General features: G+C 36.9%; 1 protein-coding gene across 1 annotated transcript in view; it reads right to left on the bottom strand.

Moving 5' to 3' along the window:
• The window catches only part of LOC104274674 (anoctamin-2-like), a gene marked incomplete at both ends in the record, with an annotated part of 120452 nt that overhangs the window by 50922 nt on the left and 49277 nt on the right, over window positions 1-20253 (bottom strand). Inside the window, one exon of the mRNA XM_009870374.1 lies at window positions 20033-20084. Coding sequence (XP_009868676.1) covers window positions 20033-20084 — 52 coding nt within the window. The remainder of the gene's footprint in view (window positions 1-20032; window positions 20085-20253) is intronic.

Genomic DNA, 20253 nt, shown 5'->3' with positions numbered 1-20253 from the left:
TTTACCAGAGAGCGAGAGCGCCCTGGCAATGACTCCCCCCAGCTCCCTCAGCACCCGCGGGTGCATCCCATCAGGCCCCATGGATTTATGGACGTTCAAGCATTCAAACTGATCCCTAACCCAGTCCTCCTCAACCAGGGGAAACTCCTCCTTTATCTTGCCTTCCTCTGGGGCCTCAGGGCACTGAGGCTGCTGAGGACAGTCTCCAACAGTGTAGACAGAGGCAAAGAAGGCATTCAGTAACTGTGCCTGCCTTCTGTCCTCTGCCTCCAGGGCATGCACCTCATTCAGCAGTGGGCCTACATTGCCTTTAGCATGAGTTTTGTCGGCAATGTACTTGAAGAAGCCCTTTCTGTTGTCCTTGACCTCCCTCGCAAGTTTTAGTTCCAAGGAGGCATTAGCTTTTCTAATTGCCTCCCTACATTCTCTGACAGCAGTCCTATACTCCACCCAAGTGGCCAGCCCTTCCTTCCACAATTTATATACCCTCCCCTTCCACCTGAGTATGCCCAGCAGATCCCTGGTTAACCATGCCGGTCTCGTGGAGCTCTTTCTTGATTTCCTACCTGTTGGAATGCACTGATCCTGAGCATGGAGGAAGTGGTCCTTGAATATCGACCAACTCTCTTGGGCCCCTTTACCCTCCAGTTCCCTCTCCTATGGGGTTTCTCCTACCAATTGCTTGAAAAGGCCAAGGTTGGCCCTTCTGAAGTCCAGTGCTGCGATCCTGCTTGGTATTCTGATTCTACTGCACAAGATCCTGAACTCTACCACCTCATGGTTGCTGTAGTCTCTTTTCTATAATCACCTCTCTCACTTATGACCTTTTATCTTTGTATGTTTTCAGCCAGACCACTTTGGCATCTTTAAGTACCAAACACATATGACTCAAAACGTATTATCTCTCATGGAGATTATCCTGGGTGAAAAAAAATTTAAATGTTTTTACAATCCCATTTAGATCTCTCTTAAACTTGTTTCTTCTTGTAGGACTGGGTTTTCCACTGCTTTGTATCCAACTGGACATGTGTAAGGAGAAAAATACTATGAAAATGGTAGCTATGTGCACTGCTCTACCTATGTATACTGGAAAAAATAAAAGACAACAGAAGAGTGTGCTTTTAAGCCCTAGTCATCTATATAAAGTCTACTTCAATATTTCAGATAGTTTTAGAGAGAAGACATGTAAATGTAAAATTCTATCAGTAACCTCCATTAGGAACTTCACCAGTAATTCTCTATCTAGATCTCCACCAGTAACTTCCATTCAGTAAAACCATCAATATACTCACACACAGTATAATTTCTCTAGAGCTATTCAGTATTGTAATCTCCCATGCAGCATCTTATCACATTCAGGTAAGCAATTAATTCCTCTCAAACTTTCTTTGCTGTAAAAAATTCTATTTTCAATGTCAGATACCAGATTAGCCAGGCATAATCTCTTTATGGTAAATTAATGAATTATTTTATACCTTTCGCCTTTAAGCAGAATCATAGAATCATAGAATCACAGAATCACAGAATTGTTGAGGCTGGAAAAGATCTCTGAGATCACGAAGTCCAGCCTATGACTCAACCTCTGTATATTTAATTATAATTATCTTTATATAGCTTTAAATTTGTTGTGCATCTGGGAATAACATCCAAATAGTGCTCAGATGATGATGGCAGCCTGGGTAACTTCTGACACTCTCATGGTACATGTGTTTGTGTCTGTGTGTGTGCAGACAGTGGGAAGAGAGAGATGGCTAACAACTATAATATCATTTAGCCTTGACAATTATTACAGCTATTTGTTATGGGATTTGTGACTAGGGATTTCATAAAGCTCTTTATCTTCCTCTTCAGTTGTAGAATTTCCTCCATTAGTAGTATTCCTGTGTTTGCTTCCAATTCAATTTTTTTCTCAACGAAAACAAGCCTTGACAGAATCCGTATACATACAACAGTATGCAAACAATAAGGTGAGTGAATAAACAGATTAAACTGCTGGCTCAAAGGGTTGGGATCATCAGTGCAAAGACAGCTGGCAGCAGTGCCCTTCAAAGGCTGCTACTCAGGCAAATACAGTTTAATAAATTCATTAACAGTCTGGATGTGGGGACTCTTCACAAGTTTGCAGATTATAACAAGTTGGGTAAAGTGATTCACACCCTGAAGAGTGGGGTTGCTATTCAGAAAGACCTTAGCAGACTGGAATAACGAATCAACAGTAATTCATTAACATCTGCAGACAAAAAAGCAAAATCCTGCCCTTGGATGGAACGCAATGGCACAGCCAAGAGGTAGAAAGCAGTTTTGCCAGAAAGGATCTGGTGGTCCTCTTGGACTGTGGTTTGAAGTATACTCAGCAGTACACCCTTGTGGCAATGAAGGCCAACCACATAGTGGCTGTATAAGCAAACGAATAACCAGTAGATCGAGGAAAGTAATTCTCCCACTCTATTTAGTTCTTTTGAGACTGCATCTAAAGACCTATGTCTGGTTTTGGACTGCTTAGTACAAGAAAGATGTTTGCATAATGAGATAAGCTGAGTACGAAGGTATCAAGACGGTTATAGGGATATAGCACTTACATAGAAGGAAAGGCAGAAAGAAGTGGATTTATTCAACCTTAAGAAGCGAGGGTTAAAGATACTATTACTGTAGAGAATTGCCTAGAAGGAGGGTATAGGGAAGATAGAGTCAGAATCTTCTTGAAGGAGTAGAGTGATAAGTTGAGAAGCACCAGACACATGTTGCGACAATTGCTTTGAGTTCTTTCAGATTTTTTTCCATTTTCTCAAAAATTTCCTTTGCAAAATTTAGCTCAAGCTGGACTTTTGGCAATTCTTGTTTACTCCTGCTCTTTCTGTGTCCGAAAGTACAGTTTTCTACGCTGAACAATCCACTTTCCTCCACCACGTTTTAGTATTCTGATTGCTTTCAGAATCCTCCTTAAAGGAAAATATTTGTTATCTTGGTGTTTTTATTCATTAAATCATATGGAATCCTTTTATACAAGTGCTTTCTGCACATTTTTATAAATTTAACTGCAAGAAAACAGAAGCTTTGCCCACATTTTAGTCCCTGATCACTTCAGACTAGTTATTTTTGAAGTTTCCTATATTTCTCAGTATTGCTACTAAAACTAAAAACCTCAGCTATAGCCTGATGAAAGTTCAGCCTACTATTAAATTTACTACAAAACAGTTTAGAATTATTTGATCCAACTTTATGAATGTTTTAGTTTAAAAGATTTACTACAACTAACATAACCAGATATTTTCAGTTGTGGATATGCATTTCAGTGCGTAAGATTCTCGTTTGTAAGATGGTGACTTAGAAAAGCAGAGGGACACAAAAGAAGAATCAGAAGTACAGAAGTGATACCTGTCTAGCCAGGTAAGCAAAAACTGGCAGTTTTGATAGATGAAAAATAGCAACAATCCAATAAATAAGGATAAATTAAGAAAAAAATAATAATTTGTAACTTTTAGATGACAATTAGCAGTACTAGCTACCGGTTTATTACAGATGGGAAAGGGTTGCTACAGTCCTTTTCTCACTTGATCTTTTCTTTTCCCAGCATCTGCCTTAGAGAATTCTGTCATGTTGTGACAAAGAAGCCATTGTGCATTAGGTGCCTGGAATGGCACTATTCCTTTTATTCTGCATGCATTTAGACAGCATCCTTTCCCTTTTGCAAAGCATGAGACTGTGTATTTCCTGATCCTGTCTATACTTTTGAAGGTATACATAACACTTAGGCTGTGTGTTTACCTTTTGCAAAGATATAATGCCTGGCATCAGGCTGCAGAACATACCAATACTTTCATAGTTACCACTGTCATTGTAAATAAATTGATAAATGTCTTACTGTGCTATTGTTTCAAAAATCTGAGCTTGTATATTTTCAGGAACAACAGCAAAAAAAAATAATTCCAAAAACTTTCATTGACAAATCTTGTCAAGCTAGTATAAGTTCCTTGATATAATTTTCTAACCTTATCCAGCAAAACAGTATTTTAAAGTGCATAAAGAAAGTAAAGGAGTAATCCTTAGGCCAGAATTGTACATTTTTTTTCCTATATGCAAATAATCTCAGAATTTAGAAGAAAACAGCATCATACCTCCCTGTTTTTTCAGTTTTCTCCAATAATATTTCTAACGGCTATCAGTTGGATTCCATAGAAAAACTGTAAGAGTTCCAACAAGCAAAAGAAGAATAACTTGTTCTGGTGTTAGGACAGTTAGGCCAGTTTGAACATGCTTGTGGAATATCGTATTTGGCAGATGACAGTGCAGAAGAGTAAGGAGCTAAATAAAGGTCTTAGCAAGCCATTGTGAAGAGGAGCAGCCTTGGTCTTATCATTGAGTATTGCTGTAAGTTCTAGTTGATCTGATTTACCTCTTCAAAAAATGTTCCTTATTCATTCACTAAAAAGTCAAAATGCAAGCAGATTTTTATTGCAAAATACCAAAAAATTAATTTCATCCTAGAAATGTTAGCTAGCACCTGCTTATCTTATTTCATCTGAAGTTAGAGGTCAGCATATGATAAAATTTAATAAACCAAAAGCAAAATCTAGCAACTCGTAACTTGAAAAAGCAAAATAAAAACAACAGCCCAACAAATTAGTTTTATGAGTTTTCTTTCTTTTGTAAATTATTGCTTGCCTGCTACAGTGGTGGACCACTGCTTTCAACAGCCGTTACTAGTTCTCCATCAGAAGGTATTATTGGTCTCCAGGCTCAAATAAAACGTAACAAAAGAAGCAGAGCACAATAGCTGGGAGGAGGACTGAATATTCCTTACACCACCCAATTAGAAAACAAAAGACAATATAAACTCCACTCTCAGGAATCATCAATATGGCCAATCCACGCAGAAAGCTACGTTTTAAATGTGAGGTATTCTTGCCATAAATATATTCAAGATATTCAAGATTCAAGAGCATAACTACTTCTTAATCTTTATCTGAGTTATCTACAGCAGCAGATTCTCAGCATATCTGAGAGAAGTTGCATAACCACAGATAGAAGAAGAGCAGAAAGTAAGAAGCTCTATGTCAAGTAGCCTAGATATTTTGATATTTCTGTTTCAGTAGATAGCATGTGCATCTATATACTATGACATTTCCTTAATCCCTAATCCTTGGGTGGAATGCAAACCGTACTGCAAGTTTGATGAGACAAGGGGAACGTGTCAAACCCTAGGTGCTCTGCACTAGAGCCTTGCCATTCCTTCATATCTGTCTCACCAGAATGACATACACAGGACTCAGAAGGCTTCATCATAGATGCATTCTCTTCTATTTTCAACTGATAACTATACTTGTTCTGAAAATAATAGGACATTCACCCCGCAGCAGTATTTATAAAAGCAGTTATTCAATTGCACTTGCAATTTCTGTCAATCAAACACTCAAAGCAAGAGGTATAAACAAAACAAAGTGTAAATAATAGTATGGCTACTAATGCTGAGCAGCATCTCACATTAGACCCCATAGACTTCTACAGGCTCAGATGGAGTGTTAGTGTTTGCTGCTTGCTCCCTGTATTATCTACAGTCAAAGATCAGTTCTTCAGACAGTGTTCCCTAGGAAGTAATTTTCTCATGTTATTGTGAGTTATCTGAGACAGAGAGACAATATATCCTTCATCCCTCCTTGTTTCTATAAAGAGGAACATTCAATGCCATAGTTTATCTTCACTATATGATGTTAGTGGAAATAAGAGAACCCTGAAACAGGGCTGGAATGGATACATAGAGATCGTTGATGTAAGCTTTGAACATTACATTCACCTATGGGCACAGGAGAGCTCACACTTCATCTCGGGAAATATTCCAACCACCTCTCCCCAGTGACTCTGGAGCCTGTCAGTGATGTGGGTAAATCTTCACTATCACAGGGCCATAAATACTAGCCAGAGAAAAGAAATGCCAAAGTCCCTTAAAAATGGTCCTCCTCCAGTTGTTGTTTCTCAGTTCCAAACTTTTGAGAAGAGTTCATTCTTTCAAAGGAAATCTTAAGAGATGCTTTTTGAAAATGCACAGCAGGGCAGATTTTCAAACTCCTGACAGCATTTGTTATTCTCAGGCGGAGCTATTGGCTGCTAAGCCTTTTTGAAAACACAGTCATATATAAAATTAAAATAAAATTTAATTCAGTCTATCCTCTGGCCTTCATTCCTGACAGCTGTGATTAGAGTGTTATATCTCAAATTTGTGGATCAATGACCATCATCCCTCTCTGAGAACAGTGCAAAACTAGACCTCTCAAGATTGCAGGAGTAATGTGTCACCCTCCACAACAGCTCAGCTCTTAGCAGCCACCTCTGCTGAATACCTGGGCTCTACCAGCATCAGACCAGTGCATCTGGTAGTGACTCAACTGCAGCCGACTCAGTTAGCTGGCTTGGCAGTGAAATGCTTTGGCATGCTGTATGAACTCCAATTATTTTTCAGCTGAAATAGAGCATAACCCTTAGCGAACTCCATTGCACACTGCTAAATTATTGCAGTGGGCCACTCCTAAGGGCTATTTGACATCTAGTCATTGAGTGCACACAGAACTGCACTGTGTCTGTATAAAGCTCCAGGAGCAAAGTGGGAAACGTGGAGAAATTTGCTTGCTGTAAGCTTGGGACTCTCTAGATTTTCAGGGTCAGCTTGCTGGGGTTCATTGTTTAAGTTTCATCTGGCTAGGTTTTATTTCGCTTGCCTGATATTTCTACCTCCTACACTTTTACCAAAAGCCATCCAGGGTTTTAAAGCAGTCTTCTAACCTCAGTATGGTCATTTTCCCTACCAAACACTTCTTAATGCATCTGGCTGACTCACTTCCCATGCAAAATGACCTTGCCATTGGGTATCGTATGAAAGATGACAGCTCTCATTCCCAACAGTCCACATTTTGCCACAATCCTGATGACTCTTTTGAAGAGCTAGGAAGCATGAAACTGAAGAGCTACACTGATTTGTACTCTTTGGGGACACCTTTATATGAATACTAGGTAGAATAGCTGTGTACCACTAACAAATTGACTACCTAAGGCCTTTCTGCCTTGGACATCTAGGAAGTCATAACTGCTTCTTGCATAAAAAAAATATTTAGACAAACAGAAGTGACTTATCACATCAGTCCAGATAACACTGTAGGCAATGCAGCTGCACATGCAGTTGAAATGCATTTAAACACCACATCCCATTATCTTTGTGTTCCTGCAATGACTGCCCCAAAACTCAGCAATAACTGACTGAAAAGAGGGGCAGTGGGATGTTTTGCCTTACGGACAAGAAACTCTGGTCAAATATTAAAAATACTACTGAAATGTTTGGAACTGCAAATAGCTGCACTGGAATTGTGATGGTAGCTTCAATTTTTGCCCAGGGACAAGTTAGAACTGCATTTTAGAAAAGTCTTATTTCAGCTTTCCAGTTTGCAGCCATTCTAAACTTTATGAAACAAAAGAATTGTGTCTCTCACTATTAAAAGACACATGGAAAACACAATCCAGTACCAGCTTACGTTGAGCAACGTTGAAGAAAGACTGAAGGTGAACTTAACACTTTATAAGAAATAAGGAGTAGGAGAAAGCTCAGCAAACGCACTTTTAGGACACGGATTGTTCCACACAAGCAGCTTCTGTGATTCTGTCCAATGAATGACTTAAAAAAATATATTAAAACTGTAAATTTGGACATTCAGAAGTTAGGAATTCCAAAATCTATTCAGAAATTCACGAGAGAAAACTGTCCTGAAGAGTTATTGTTTTATACAGCTGTGAGCTACTGAAAAGAGACAAAAATTTTACTAGAATCAACATTAGAAATCCTGTCTGTAACAAATGGCTAAAATGAAAATGTCGTAATACCACAACAGAAAGAAATGAAATACCTAGAGGAAATGCACATACATTTACTATGAGCAGGTTGAAATTTTTGTGTTCCTTACAGCTTACATTTGCTTGCTTGTCAATGTATACATTATGCAATTCCTAGGTATAATTTAGTGCTTTTATTCTGAAGACAATAAGTGCTGCTTTTAGCTTCAGTGATTAGTTCATTTTAACTCCACACAGAAGCATAGGAAATGGCAGAAACTGTAAACTCTGCTTAGCCAACCTAGTTCAAAAATCTATATTTCATATATCCAACCTCTTAGGTCCAAGGAGCATTTCATATTTGCAACCAGTTATGTCTATCTTCTCTATCAATTGCACTGCTTCACATCAGTCTATCCCTGTAGGTCAGTTTTTTGCTTAATTCGTATTTAATCTGCACATTTCCATGAGCAGTATGTAAGCAGTCTTCATAAAAGGTCTGTAATTAGAATCTTTCCACCAGATCCAAGAGAAAGCATAGTCAGTTTTAACACTCTCTTTTAGTGCTTTCAAAATCAATAGCAAGACTTTAATTCTTTCTAAATCAGGTTAAGTAAATGTTTATGTAAATTCATAAAATTTCAGGCATGCATAACTGGTTGTAAGGCCGAGATCTGTGATATAGATTTGGAGGGGATGAAGGAACATATTATGAACTCACCAATGGAAAAGTAAATCCAAGATGGAAAGGAAATATCCATTCCTAGTAGCCACATTAAAATCGCATTTTACCAAAAAACCCAAAAGGTTGTGAGGAGAGGTAGAGGAGAGGACAGGCAAGAAAAAATTACAATCTTTATAATGTCAGAGTCACAACAAAGTAGCTCCTAGACAAAGCTCGAGTTTGACACTATTAGTCAAGAAAATATATATGTGTATATACTGTTCTGCTGCTGTGACAATGCATCATGGCATGGTGACAAAATCAGCTAACAAGAATATTTTTGGAGTGCAGTCTTCCACTCACCTCATCATCTATGAAATTTTTTTCTTCCTTACAAAAATCTGGCACAAAGAAATAGGGTGGGAGAATGCTATAGCAGGTTTTATTCACTTTTCACTACTTTACACAACTATTATTGTGAACAACAGCTCAGTCTACATTTCTTTTGATCTTATGTTTCCAAATGGATAGCAATTAAGCTTTATAAATTGTTCAGAATTACTCTTTTCCTCAAAAGCCTGTGAATATTTTTAAGTTTTCATTATATCCTTTTCTGTCCTTAGATTTTAGCCCTGCTTCTAACTCTGCACCTTAATTGATCAGGCTGATAATGCTACAGTTCCCATGCAAACCCATTTAGACCATCTCTTACCATATAGTAAAAACATAGAAAAATACATGTTTCTTTTATAAAAATTTGAATGTGATGTTTTAGATTATGCTTAAATGTACATTCTATCAGTCTCTCAATCTTAGCCATTCTGCAAGTTAGCCAAAATGGCAATTGTCTCTTCTACAATCTGTTAAAAAATCTAATCTAATTTATGCTTGATTTCATTTTTTCTGATTTAGTGTTTGTCTCTCTGAATCTTCCGTTTCATAAGGAGAAAATACCTGGCAAAAGTGGTCTTAAAAGTTTGTGATATTCCCTGGCTTGACGATTAGGTGAAAAGGATCTTAATTTTCATCAACAGTAATTTTATACCAAAAAAAACTGAAAGCAGATGAAAAATTGATGTTTTAATATGGAACCTTCTAAATCCTGAAGAACAGTGGCAGAACTTGACCATGATGTCCTTGTTTCCATAACTGAACCAACCTGGGCTAAGAATAATTAAGGAACAAGTATTTTTGTTATATCATATCCATTGGGAAACAAAACCTGCCAAGAACAAGACTTATCTACATTCTAAAAGCTTTAGATTCTCAAATGTTTTTAAAACAATCAGATCACCTGCAAAGTTTCCCACATTCTCTACAATAGCTTTTATAAAGCAAGCTACTCCCAACTCTGTAACACCTTGAAGTCCCTTTAAAAATACAGAGAAGAGGAAATATGTGTTGAGTTTAATTCAGATGAACTCAGCATGATGCTTTTTCCACTACATAGCCTGATACTTTATCTTATTTACAGGTATACACTTAAATATATGGAACAATGAAGCACAAAAGGAAAAAGAATCCATGCCGTACACCTAGAAAGACTCAGCTGCAAGTTTGTGTGAAAAGTAGACTGAGGGAGGAAAAAATAAATATTAGAATCAGAAGGGACAACAGCAATAAAGGGGAAAAAAACCTGTCGTACGCCACCTGAAATGTAAACAGTATGAAAGCAATCACTGCAATAAATTAGAGAAGACTAAACAGCCATGAGTTCTAATCCCATCTCTTTCACGGGTAGTCCCGCAAACTTTTAAAACCAATGAAATCATCTCCTCTCACCCAGCACCAATAATGATATCCCATGAATCCCTTACTGTTTACCAGGAAAAAGAGTAGGAAGGTGTAATGTTAGATTAACGGTTAGACTCGATGATCTTAAAGGTCTTTTCCAATCCAGGTGATTCTGTGATTCTGTACAGAGCATGCAGGATTCCCCTCTTCAGGTACTCACAGACACAGTTTTCTCTCTCCCGGGAGAGAGAAGATTACCTTATTTCAGTCAAAAACTTCATTTACAGACTATTTTTCATTTACTGAATATAGCATATTTGCTCTTGGTATTGTTTCCAGAATAACAGACCATTTTAAGAAATATATCTGGAACAGTTTGTTATCTAGAGTTTTGCTGTTTTTCTTCATAATCTCTGGCGATGTGGCTCACAAGCTTGTAAGGATAGTTCCTACACATAGTGCACTTTGCTTTGTATGTACCAGTTATATGATAATGAATCCAATGAAAAGTAAACTAAAAACAATAATATCTTTGTGTTCAACGTTTATAGAAAGAAGACTACTTTGAAAGTGTCTTAGGTGTTTGGTTTTTCTGCACATTAGGAACATGCATTTGCCGTGTATGGATATGATAATCTTTCCCCTTTAAATAATGCCCCAAAAGATTACATTAATTTTAGTCTTCTTGTTATTCAGTGTCATTTTTTTCAGGAGAGACAAAGTGTCTTTCTGTATAAATAATGATGGTTTGCATAGCATTTGAAAGATATCCCTCAGATGAACATAAGTAAACACAATAAGCTATTTAAAATAATATTTTACAGTGAATAAAGCCACAGTTTCTTATTCTTAAGAATCATGTGGAAGGATTGATAAGGTAGTGTACTTTATCATTGTACCAAACCTATAAACCTAAATAACCTGGTAAAATCTCCTTGTTGTTCTACCTAGGTATGAGTCGCATACACGAGGACAACAGTTAAAGTAATAGTAATGATGAGCATTTGTCACACAACAAATTCAAGTCTCTTACATAGTTTGGGAACATCTTAAATCTGACATTTCAACAGTATGTTGCATTCTGAATCAGAGAAACTGGATTAAATTTTTCTTCTGTGTTTTGTTAGATCACTGGCCTTGGTAAAATTACACCAGAAATGAGTAAAAACATCACTGAGCCCTTCTAGAGAACTCACAGGTGGGCTAGATTTCCACTAAGTGAACTTCACTTTAGTATAATTTCACCTTTCTTACCATCCTCATATTTAGAGAAGGCAAAAAAGGTAAAAGCTTTGTAACACCCTCCTTTGATTTTCTGCTTTTATTTAGTGGAACTTTAAGAACAAAAGAAAACTGTGCAGAGAATTGAATTTTGAATAGTTTTTCTCAACTACAAAGGAATAGCTAAAGGCACACACATACCACACCATCATCTTTCAATGGACTCGTTAACAGAAGAGGAGATGCGCTAAGAGGTTCCTTTTCAGTGTTTTAAAAGGTAATATTCCATCTTTATTTATATAATTAGCTATGCACCAGTCTCTTAGGCTGGAGCTGGACTATGCCATTGGAAGTCATTAAATTAGTCCATGAATCCAAACAAGCTCTAATTTTTTCACTACATGAGCAATATAGATTGAAAGAAGCAGTGAATCTATCATCGTGTATCAATAATTAGAAGTCTACTCTCGCTAAATTTGCTAATAAATACCCAGACACCAACAGAAGAAAAAGTTGACTTGAACAACCTGGTAAGAATCCAAGTCTATGTGTTACATGAAACACCGTGGTGTAAAGGAGCTTCTAAACACAATGCCATCCTATCCCTAAACGAATCATGAAAATCAGCAGTTTAGCAGGCAAATATTTTTCAGTTAAGCGTGGTAATTGCTGCAAAAGTCGAGCAGTTCAAATTGACTTACTTAGCTCTTTAAGCTTGGAGTATGTGGAATTTCAATCTTCATGGGATGGATGCCCAAAGGAATTTAATGTAAATGCAGTTTATTTCCACAAAAATGCAGACAGGATTGCAGTATGCATCAAATAAAAAATTCTTGGCAACTATCTTAACTGACTGTTGTTTCCACAGCCAATTTGTGTAAGTTTTGTCCCAAATCTGGGCTTCTGTTTTGACCTTGGAGATTAATAGCATGAAAGTTACCCTATAAATATGCTCAACAGAAGGTAAAAAATATACTCCAAGATATAGGAGTTTGTCACCAGCACACAGGAAAGGGAAAATACTCTAGTTTTTCTTAAGTATCTGCATTAAATTAAAACCGAGCAGACTTCTGGAGATTTATTTTCAAACCTGAGTCTTGTCTGTAACCCTCTAACCTCTTATTATAGTCTTTGAGTAAGTCATTGCGGTGACTGAAGACTTAAGGACTAAAACTTTATTACTTACTCAGGCAGAATTCACATTAATTTCAAGTACGGATGAACAGAACCTGTAGGAATGAGTCTTTCTATTCAGCTTAATAGGAAAGAGACCTGCATCATCTTTAATGTTGTCAATAAGAAGCTTAGGCCTCAAAGCATTTAATTGTATCCATATTCAGGATGCTGAGGCATGTGCTTAACATTCATTGTGTGATTAAGTCCCAGTTACATAATTAAACAACACAAGCTATAGTACTACCCTAGAAAAAAATGCTTCTTTGACTAAAAATCTTAACAAATAACACAAATAAGACCAAGAAACAGCAACCCTGCCTTCTCTTGTTTCTAAGTTCAAAGGTCTCTTCAGAAAAAAAAAAAACAACAGACCACTAATTTTTATTTTGGCAGAAAGAGTATTATGAATATAACATATCTTTTTCTTAAAATCCTCTCGCTGATCTCCAATGTTCAGCCTTCAACAGTTCATTAAAAAAAATCCAGTATTCTTAGTTAAACATCATTTTGATGTTTAGACAAAACAACAATGATTTATCTCGTTAGAAAAGTTAAGCAGTGATTTTAGTTTATATATAACTTTGGAGAAGAAGAATGGAATCTAGAGGAGCAGCCTGACATTATTGCAAGGTTGATCTCTATCATTTCTTGAAGGACACTAAGATCAGGGAACAGCCCTGACAACTGAAGAAAACAATTTTGTATCCATCTTCACAGAAAGCACAAAAAGATGATTACCTGGACACCTGTAACAGCTGGAGTACTGCCGGGTCTATATTAGACCTGCCCTGTTAAATTAAGGACCTAGAGGAGGTGATGGAATGCTTGCTCGTCAGGATTGCAGATGACATCAGACTGGGAAGAGATCAGTTAATATGCTCAAGTATGTGGCTACCATCCAGAGAGACCTAGACAGGCTGAAGGAGCAGGACTATATGAACCTCACAAAATTCTGCATGGACAAATACAAAGACTTGTCTTTGAAATGGAAAACTCCATAAAGTAGAAGAGACTCTACTGAAAAGGCCATTTGGTGTCCATGTAGACGGCAAGCTGAACATGAGCCAGGAGTGTGGTCTGGGCACACAGCACCCTGGGCTGTATCAACCAGGGCTTAACCAGTGGATCCAGGGAAGTGATTATCTCCATTTCTTAGCACTCATTAGCCAGCATCAAAAATAATGTGTCCAATCTGGAGCCCTCCAGTAGAAAAAAATAAATTACTCAACATTTTGAGTCTAGCAGAGAGCCCTGGAGTGCTTGTCCCATGAAGACAGAATGAGACTTGCACAGCTTAAGGAGGTCATCCTTTAAACCTTAAGAAGAAGGCAAAGTCAGGCTCTTCACAGTGGTGGATGCTGGGAGGACAAGAGATGGTGGGAATAAGTTGAAAAAAAAAAAAAAAGAGACATTCAGGCTGGATATAGTGAGAAGCTTTTATGTCCAGAAAGGTTTTACCATTTTCATCCTTGAAGGTTTTCAAGACTTGGACTGAATGATACCCTGAGCAACCTAGTTTGATATAATGGTTGACACATTTTCGGGTTGGAATTTTGGACTAAACAAAATCCTGAAGGCCTTTCCAACTTGAATTATTCTATGATAGTATACTTTTAGCATTATCTGTTTTCATAGGAAGAGTACTGGAAGAGCCACTTCCTTCTGAGGGCTAACTGTAAACTAATTCTAAATACTGCAGCATAGAATTGTGGCTATACATTAGGTTCATGTATTTGATACAAATGCAAAATCCTGGCTTAGATTTTCACAGACACAAGGAAGAAATAGGACATTTTTAGCTGCATTTTTTACACCACCCCATACAAAGATAACCAAATTCCAAAACAACAATAGGGAAGATGTTTGAATACACATCTTATATCTTATAGTCAAAGAACCTACACATCTAAATAAGAACTTTCTGAAAGACTATGTCAAGAATCTGTAGAAAACTGATGTAACACAAAACTCAAATTAACATTAAAATATTCATAATTATAACATTTAGCCTTCAAATGTGACTAGATCCAATTAGCCAAAAAAAATATTGGTACAATAAAGAGAATGAAATATCTCTCTAAAATTATCATCATAAGTGTCCTCATTCATCTGCAGTCTCCTTTTTTTACTTTTTAAATTTAATGATGCAAGGAATAAATTGAACAGGAAGAAAAAGAATGTCGGCTATTACATATTCCTATTCCTCTTACTATCCCACATGCTTGGGAAGTTACTTGTCAAACTAAAGCAAAGAAAGAGACTGGAAAGACACTGGCTGATTTAAGAAATACTTGTGGAATATTAGTGTTGTAATCATATTAATAATAAAGTCCAATAAATGCTAAAAAAATATATCCTCAATAATAGTGATTAAGGAGCTTTGGGTTTATTCAAAGTTTTTTTACAGTCTGATTGTTCAAATTAGTTTTTAAGACCAATTGCCTTGGTTTCTTCTACAGAGTTACAGTTAATATATAAAAGACAAGATTTACTTGTAAGAATTACTGTTTTATTTTTTGCCATGCTGAAGTTTTAAAAAAATATATATTCATCAGCAGTGTATAATTCTTCTTTATATTTATGTGTATCATCCATACACTAAAGACTCCTCTTCAGATCAGCTTGCTTTAATTCAGTTGTTAGCTGAAGCGGTGGTTTGGAAAGAAATATTTCTTTGTTTAAATTACCATCCGAATTAACAATTTAAATAATTTATATGCCACTTTCATATTTAAAATTAATTAAAGGCAGATAGAATGCCAGATTCTATTATTCCCAGGATTTGCTCCAAGTAAGGACCAGAGCCAAGAGACAAGCCCTTCTCTTCTGTAAAGAAAATTTTCCTTGAGAAATATGTAGAACAAGTTATCCAGCTTCCTATCAAATAGGAAAGATAAGAATATATATGATGTTGTATCATGTTTGCCAGATCAGCTGGACATTTAATGAAAAAGAGTCAGGGCCTGATCCACCTCTCCCATAACTGACTGGAAGGCTTTCTTTCCGTCAGCTTCAGTGAGAATTGGATCTAGCCCCATCTGCATGTTTTCAGGCACAAGACCAATTTTCATTTCCTGACCTGTGTGTATTTCCATTGAGAACATTACTATTGCACAGAGAGAGGAACAACTTATCAAAAGATTACAAATATCCAGCACTTTTTTTAGTTAACATTCTGCAGATACAGTAACTTTACCCTATTTGTTATACATTTCTATCCACATCTTAAATGTTGCAGTGTATTAAAGAACAACAAAAAAAATAGGAAGTGCTTTATTACAAAAACTGCATCTGCCATATTTGCATGAATGCATTATCAGACACATGCATTCATTCATGCACACATAAGCCTTCATCTCTGCTGCAAAGACAAACTTTCTAGTGTACATGAATCGAGAAGATCTTCACTGCAAGTCTTTATTTATGTGATCACAAATAATCAAATAGTACTACTGATTATAAGCCAGATCATTGCAGATTTCCAGAATCAGTCCCTTAGTACTAGTTAACGTGTTAAATAAATGTCATAATTCATCTGGACTGCCTGTTTAGGTACCTGCAACCTAACCTGAGGCACTTCATGTAAATTTTTCAGCAACTTCAGCTTTAAATAAATTCTCTTATGAAATATTAGAACCTTAGGGTGTTATTGTAAGAGTAACTTCACACCAATCTTTTGTGAAGTGCTCTGAGCCCTCACAGTGTCTTTTCCATTCTCAAAATAACCAATAAAATATTTATTAAAACAGCCTGAACCACACATGGTGGTGTAGGCTGAAATTTTACTCTTTGCTTATTACAGTAGCATAAATATCCTAAGTATTATTTGTATGAAAGCTATATTCTACAATACAAACCTCATTGGGGAAGTAATACATTAGATCTGTAATACTTTCTGTTGCCAATCTCATCAGGCTGATTTGGAATTTGTTGCCTGGGCAGAGTGGCTCACATGTTTACTGGCCCTGACAGGTGCTGGGCATCTTCCACACTCATTAACGTTAATGACTTCAACAGCACACAGGGAAAACTGGATGTTGAAGTACGTTTCCTCTTAACAGGTATTCCCAAGTTATCATTTAACAGAGTAAGTGGTGTCAATTCTCTTCTGCAATCACAAAAATAGCCCGTAACCAACCCCTTATCCCTTCATTGCAAAAATAACCCAATTAGTTTCACACAAAGTCCTTGCTAGAGTAAGGCAAGAAAAGAAATTGTATTGTACACAGAGGTTTCCACATAAAAGCTGAGTTTCTTGCCATAAAACTAGTCACATCCTCACCGGAACAGAGGAATTAACATGCTGGAAACAAGCCAGTAATTTTTATAGAAATACGTGCCTTTAAGTAAGCTCTAAATCAGTACTTTCACAATAGCTACAGCTTTGGCATCATTTCTATCCCAACAAGCCACAGCTGCTGAAATGGAGATTTCTGACTTCATATTAGATAAGTAATGAGAAGTTTTATGCAGTGGTGCCAGAGCCTGTCCTTTGATATCAGCACAGCATATTATGCTTGTTGACTGGCTACAACCAAAAGATATGCCTTTAAATCACACTAGTTAGCTAAAAATATTCAGGAGAGAACTTCACAGAGACTTATGCCATGACGTTGGACTGTCAGCTAGGATATGATGAGACTGAGACCTCACAGGCATCTGTGCATTCATACAAACTCAAGAAATTAGGAGGACTGAATCTTTAACTACAGAGAGACATCTACTTTGATGCCTGTCCAGACACTAGATCTGCACTATTAATATGACAAAGTCCTGTACCCTGGCTTCCACCCAACAAGACAGAAGTACGGAGCCAGAGACCTCACAGAAACCTGTGCCTTCATATTAACCTGCCATGCAAAAGCTCCTGCCCTAATTGTCTTTCAATGAGTATAACATACAGCCATTCGAAAGCAGAAAAAGAAAAGATTAAAACCTCTAAAAATTAGGTGGAAGAACTGTTGCAGTCTTAAACACTCATCACTTTTAATATCTAACTTTTCAGGACCTTCCAAGGGAAAATCTAATTGTGCATTTCCACAGTCACATTAAACATAACAGTTCAATTAAAGAACCATCCTTTTCCTCTTCACTAGGTCTCACGCAAACATTTCTTGCCTTTACAATATCATAAGACGTTTAGATATAAGTCACTGAGCAACACATTTTCCAAACTGAGACTAATGTGCTGTTTGCTGGAAAGAATTTGAGGGAAATCAAAAAAGTGATTGCAATAGAATTAGCAAGCAAAATGTTGGCTGCTGGAAAACTGCTCAGAAGTTTGGAATCTATATCTATATCTATATCTATATAGTAATTTGGGGAGATGGTATTAAGCTGCAGGATAAATGCATTTACTATAAATTTACCTTAATCAACCCAAATGAAATGTTTTGAATATGAATAACTGTTTGCTCTCTATTAGTAACTGTTTGATATCAAATATTGAAGTTCTTTGATTTTTAATGAACTCCAGAGAAGAGATCGAGATCACTCTGGTAAACTTTTCCAGAAAATACTTAAATGACGAAATGAAATATATTTTTTTTCAGAAATGAATATTACTAAAAATCAGGAGTTTTACAGTTCAAAATGCCTATACTAATTTCCAAAATAGGGTTTTGTCACTTTGAAGGACACTGGAGAAAGTCTGCATACAGATGTCCCAAAAACTCAAAGCAAATATTTTCTGAGTGTTATTTTTCTGTTCACATTATTACAAAAAGTAATTGGAGAAAAAAATATTTCAGGAAAACCTTTCTCTTCTTGATGTCTGAAAGGAGTTCTTCCTGTTTTTATAGTGCTGGATCTTTACATTACTCATCACTTTCCACTTATGTTCTTAGTATTTTTCATTCCTTTCTTTTATTTTAAATTAATTGCTAATTTATAATGCTCTGATTTCCATGTCTCATTAAATAAGATAATCATGTATCACTGCCTCATGACTACAAGAGTCTAATATTCTACAGCATCAATCCTTGAGTTGTTTCCAGATTTCTCTTAAGGCAGAAAAAGCTGAACGGCAGCAGCTGCTTTATTCATCTTTTTAGTCTTTGATCCTCACTTAGAAGGCCTAGAGAACTGTTTAATGTGTAAGAGAAGACCTCCCCATACCGCTATGTGAGAATCACTGCTCGTATTGGGTAAGATCCAAAGACCATTAAAGTAATAGAGAATCCTTCTACTGTCTTCCGTGGAGTTTTGTTAGGCCCAACAGGTGAAAAACAGCCTCACCGAGATGAAAGTTCACTGGAAACACTTCACAGTCCTGACAGTGATCAGCGAAAGAAAGGGATGTTCTTTCCTAAGCTGCAAGGCTAAATTTCATGGAATGTTTCGCAAAGAAAGGGACCTTTAAAGGTCATCTAGTCCACACTCCCTGCAGTGAGCAGGGACATCTTCAACAAGACCAGGTTTCTCAGAGCCTCGTCCATTCTCATCTTGAATTTTTCCAGGGATGGGGAAACTACCACCACTCTGGGCAGCCTGTTCTAGTGTTTCATCACCCTTATTGTAAAAAATTTCCTCCTTACATCCAGTCCAAAACTACCCTCTTTTAGTTTAAAAACATTACCTTTTGTCCTACTACAACAGGCATGCTAAAAAGATTGTCCCCAAATTTGTCGGATCAAACCTGAAAACTGGAGTATTCTCCACTTCAGATACTGTTTCTCAATGTTTAAAAAAATTAAACTGTTTTTCCTCCTGCCTGGAAACTGGGTATGGTTTTGGAATGCTTTGGCTTTGATGGCACATGTGGCATGCAGGGAATAAGCAATGGTTAGCCAAATCTAAGAGACAAAGTCTACAGGGATGTATGAGTGCTTAAGAAATAGACCTCAGTCAGCATTTTGCAAGGGGGGACTGGGAAGAAAAGTGTTTGTTTTAAATGCCACAGAAAGCCTAAACACACTTCAATCTAAAATCAATTAATATTTTTCCGTTTATACTGGAAACATTATCAAAACTTCGCAACTGTGCAACTGTGACATGACTAAAGATGCCGACATTAGCCTTGTAAATGAAACCAATATAATAAAAGCTGTTTTCTTTCTTGTCCACAAAGTACTAAAATTCTAGTTCATTGCTGTAAAATTTCCTGTGGTGCTTATCTTCCTAACCATTCATCTCTCTACAAATTAGATCCTGAACCACCCATCAGCCATACTCCTATGCAAATTGTTTTCTTTTGCAGAGCTAGCAAGTTGATGATCTCAGTGGCTCTGCAGGGCTACATACACCAGAGCCCTAGGCAGGCAACTTACAAGGCTGATGAAGAGCACCAAACAGTGCTTTTTGCAAGATATCCATCAGAAAGAGACAAAAAAGATAATCACAACATAACAAAATACAAATCCAGCATAAGTGAAAGGAATAAGTCACATCTTACTTCATTTGAATTTTCTGTTGTGATGTTTTTATTTTTCAGCTTTTTCTGCAGCAGTTTGGTTTCATATTCTGGTCTGGAATGCTCCTGAAAAAGGAAAAAACAGGTAAATATATCATTATAAGGGGGGGGAGGGGAAGTTCTGGTCACTTATTCACAATCCAAGGCACCAAGATGATTCAGCATAGCAGCACCTTTCAGACTAGTGGGATCACTGCCTAAAGGTATGGGATGTATTATAGGATGCAGGGAAAGA

This window comes from Apaloderma vittatum, unplaced genomic scaffold (assembly GCF_000703405.1).
Source record: "Apaloderma vittatum isolate BGI_N311 unplaced genomic scaffold, ASM70340v1 scaffold8285, whole genome shotgun sequence".
In the NCBI taxonomy this organism is placed as follows: domain Eukaryota; kingdom Metazoa; phylum Chordata; class Aves; order Trogoniformes; family Trogonidae; genus Apaloderma; species Apaloderma vittatum.
The sequence above is the reverse complement of the archived record's forward strand: the minus strand, read 5'-3'. Positions and strand labels throughout refer to the sequence as shown.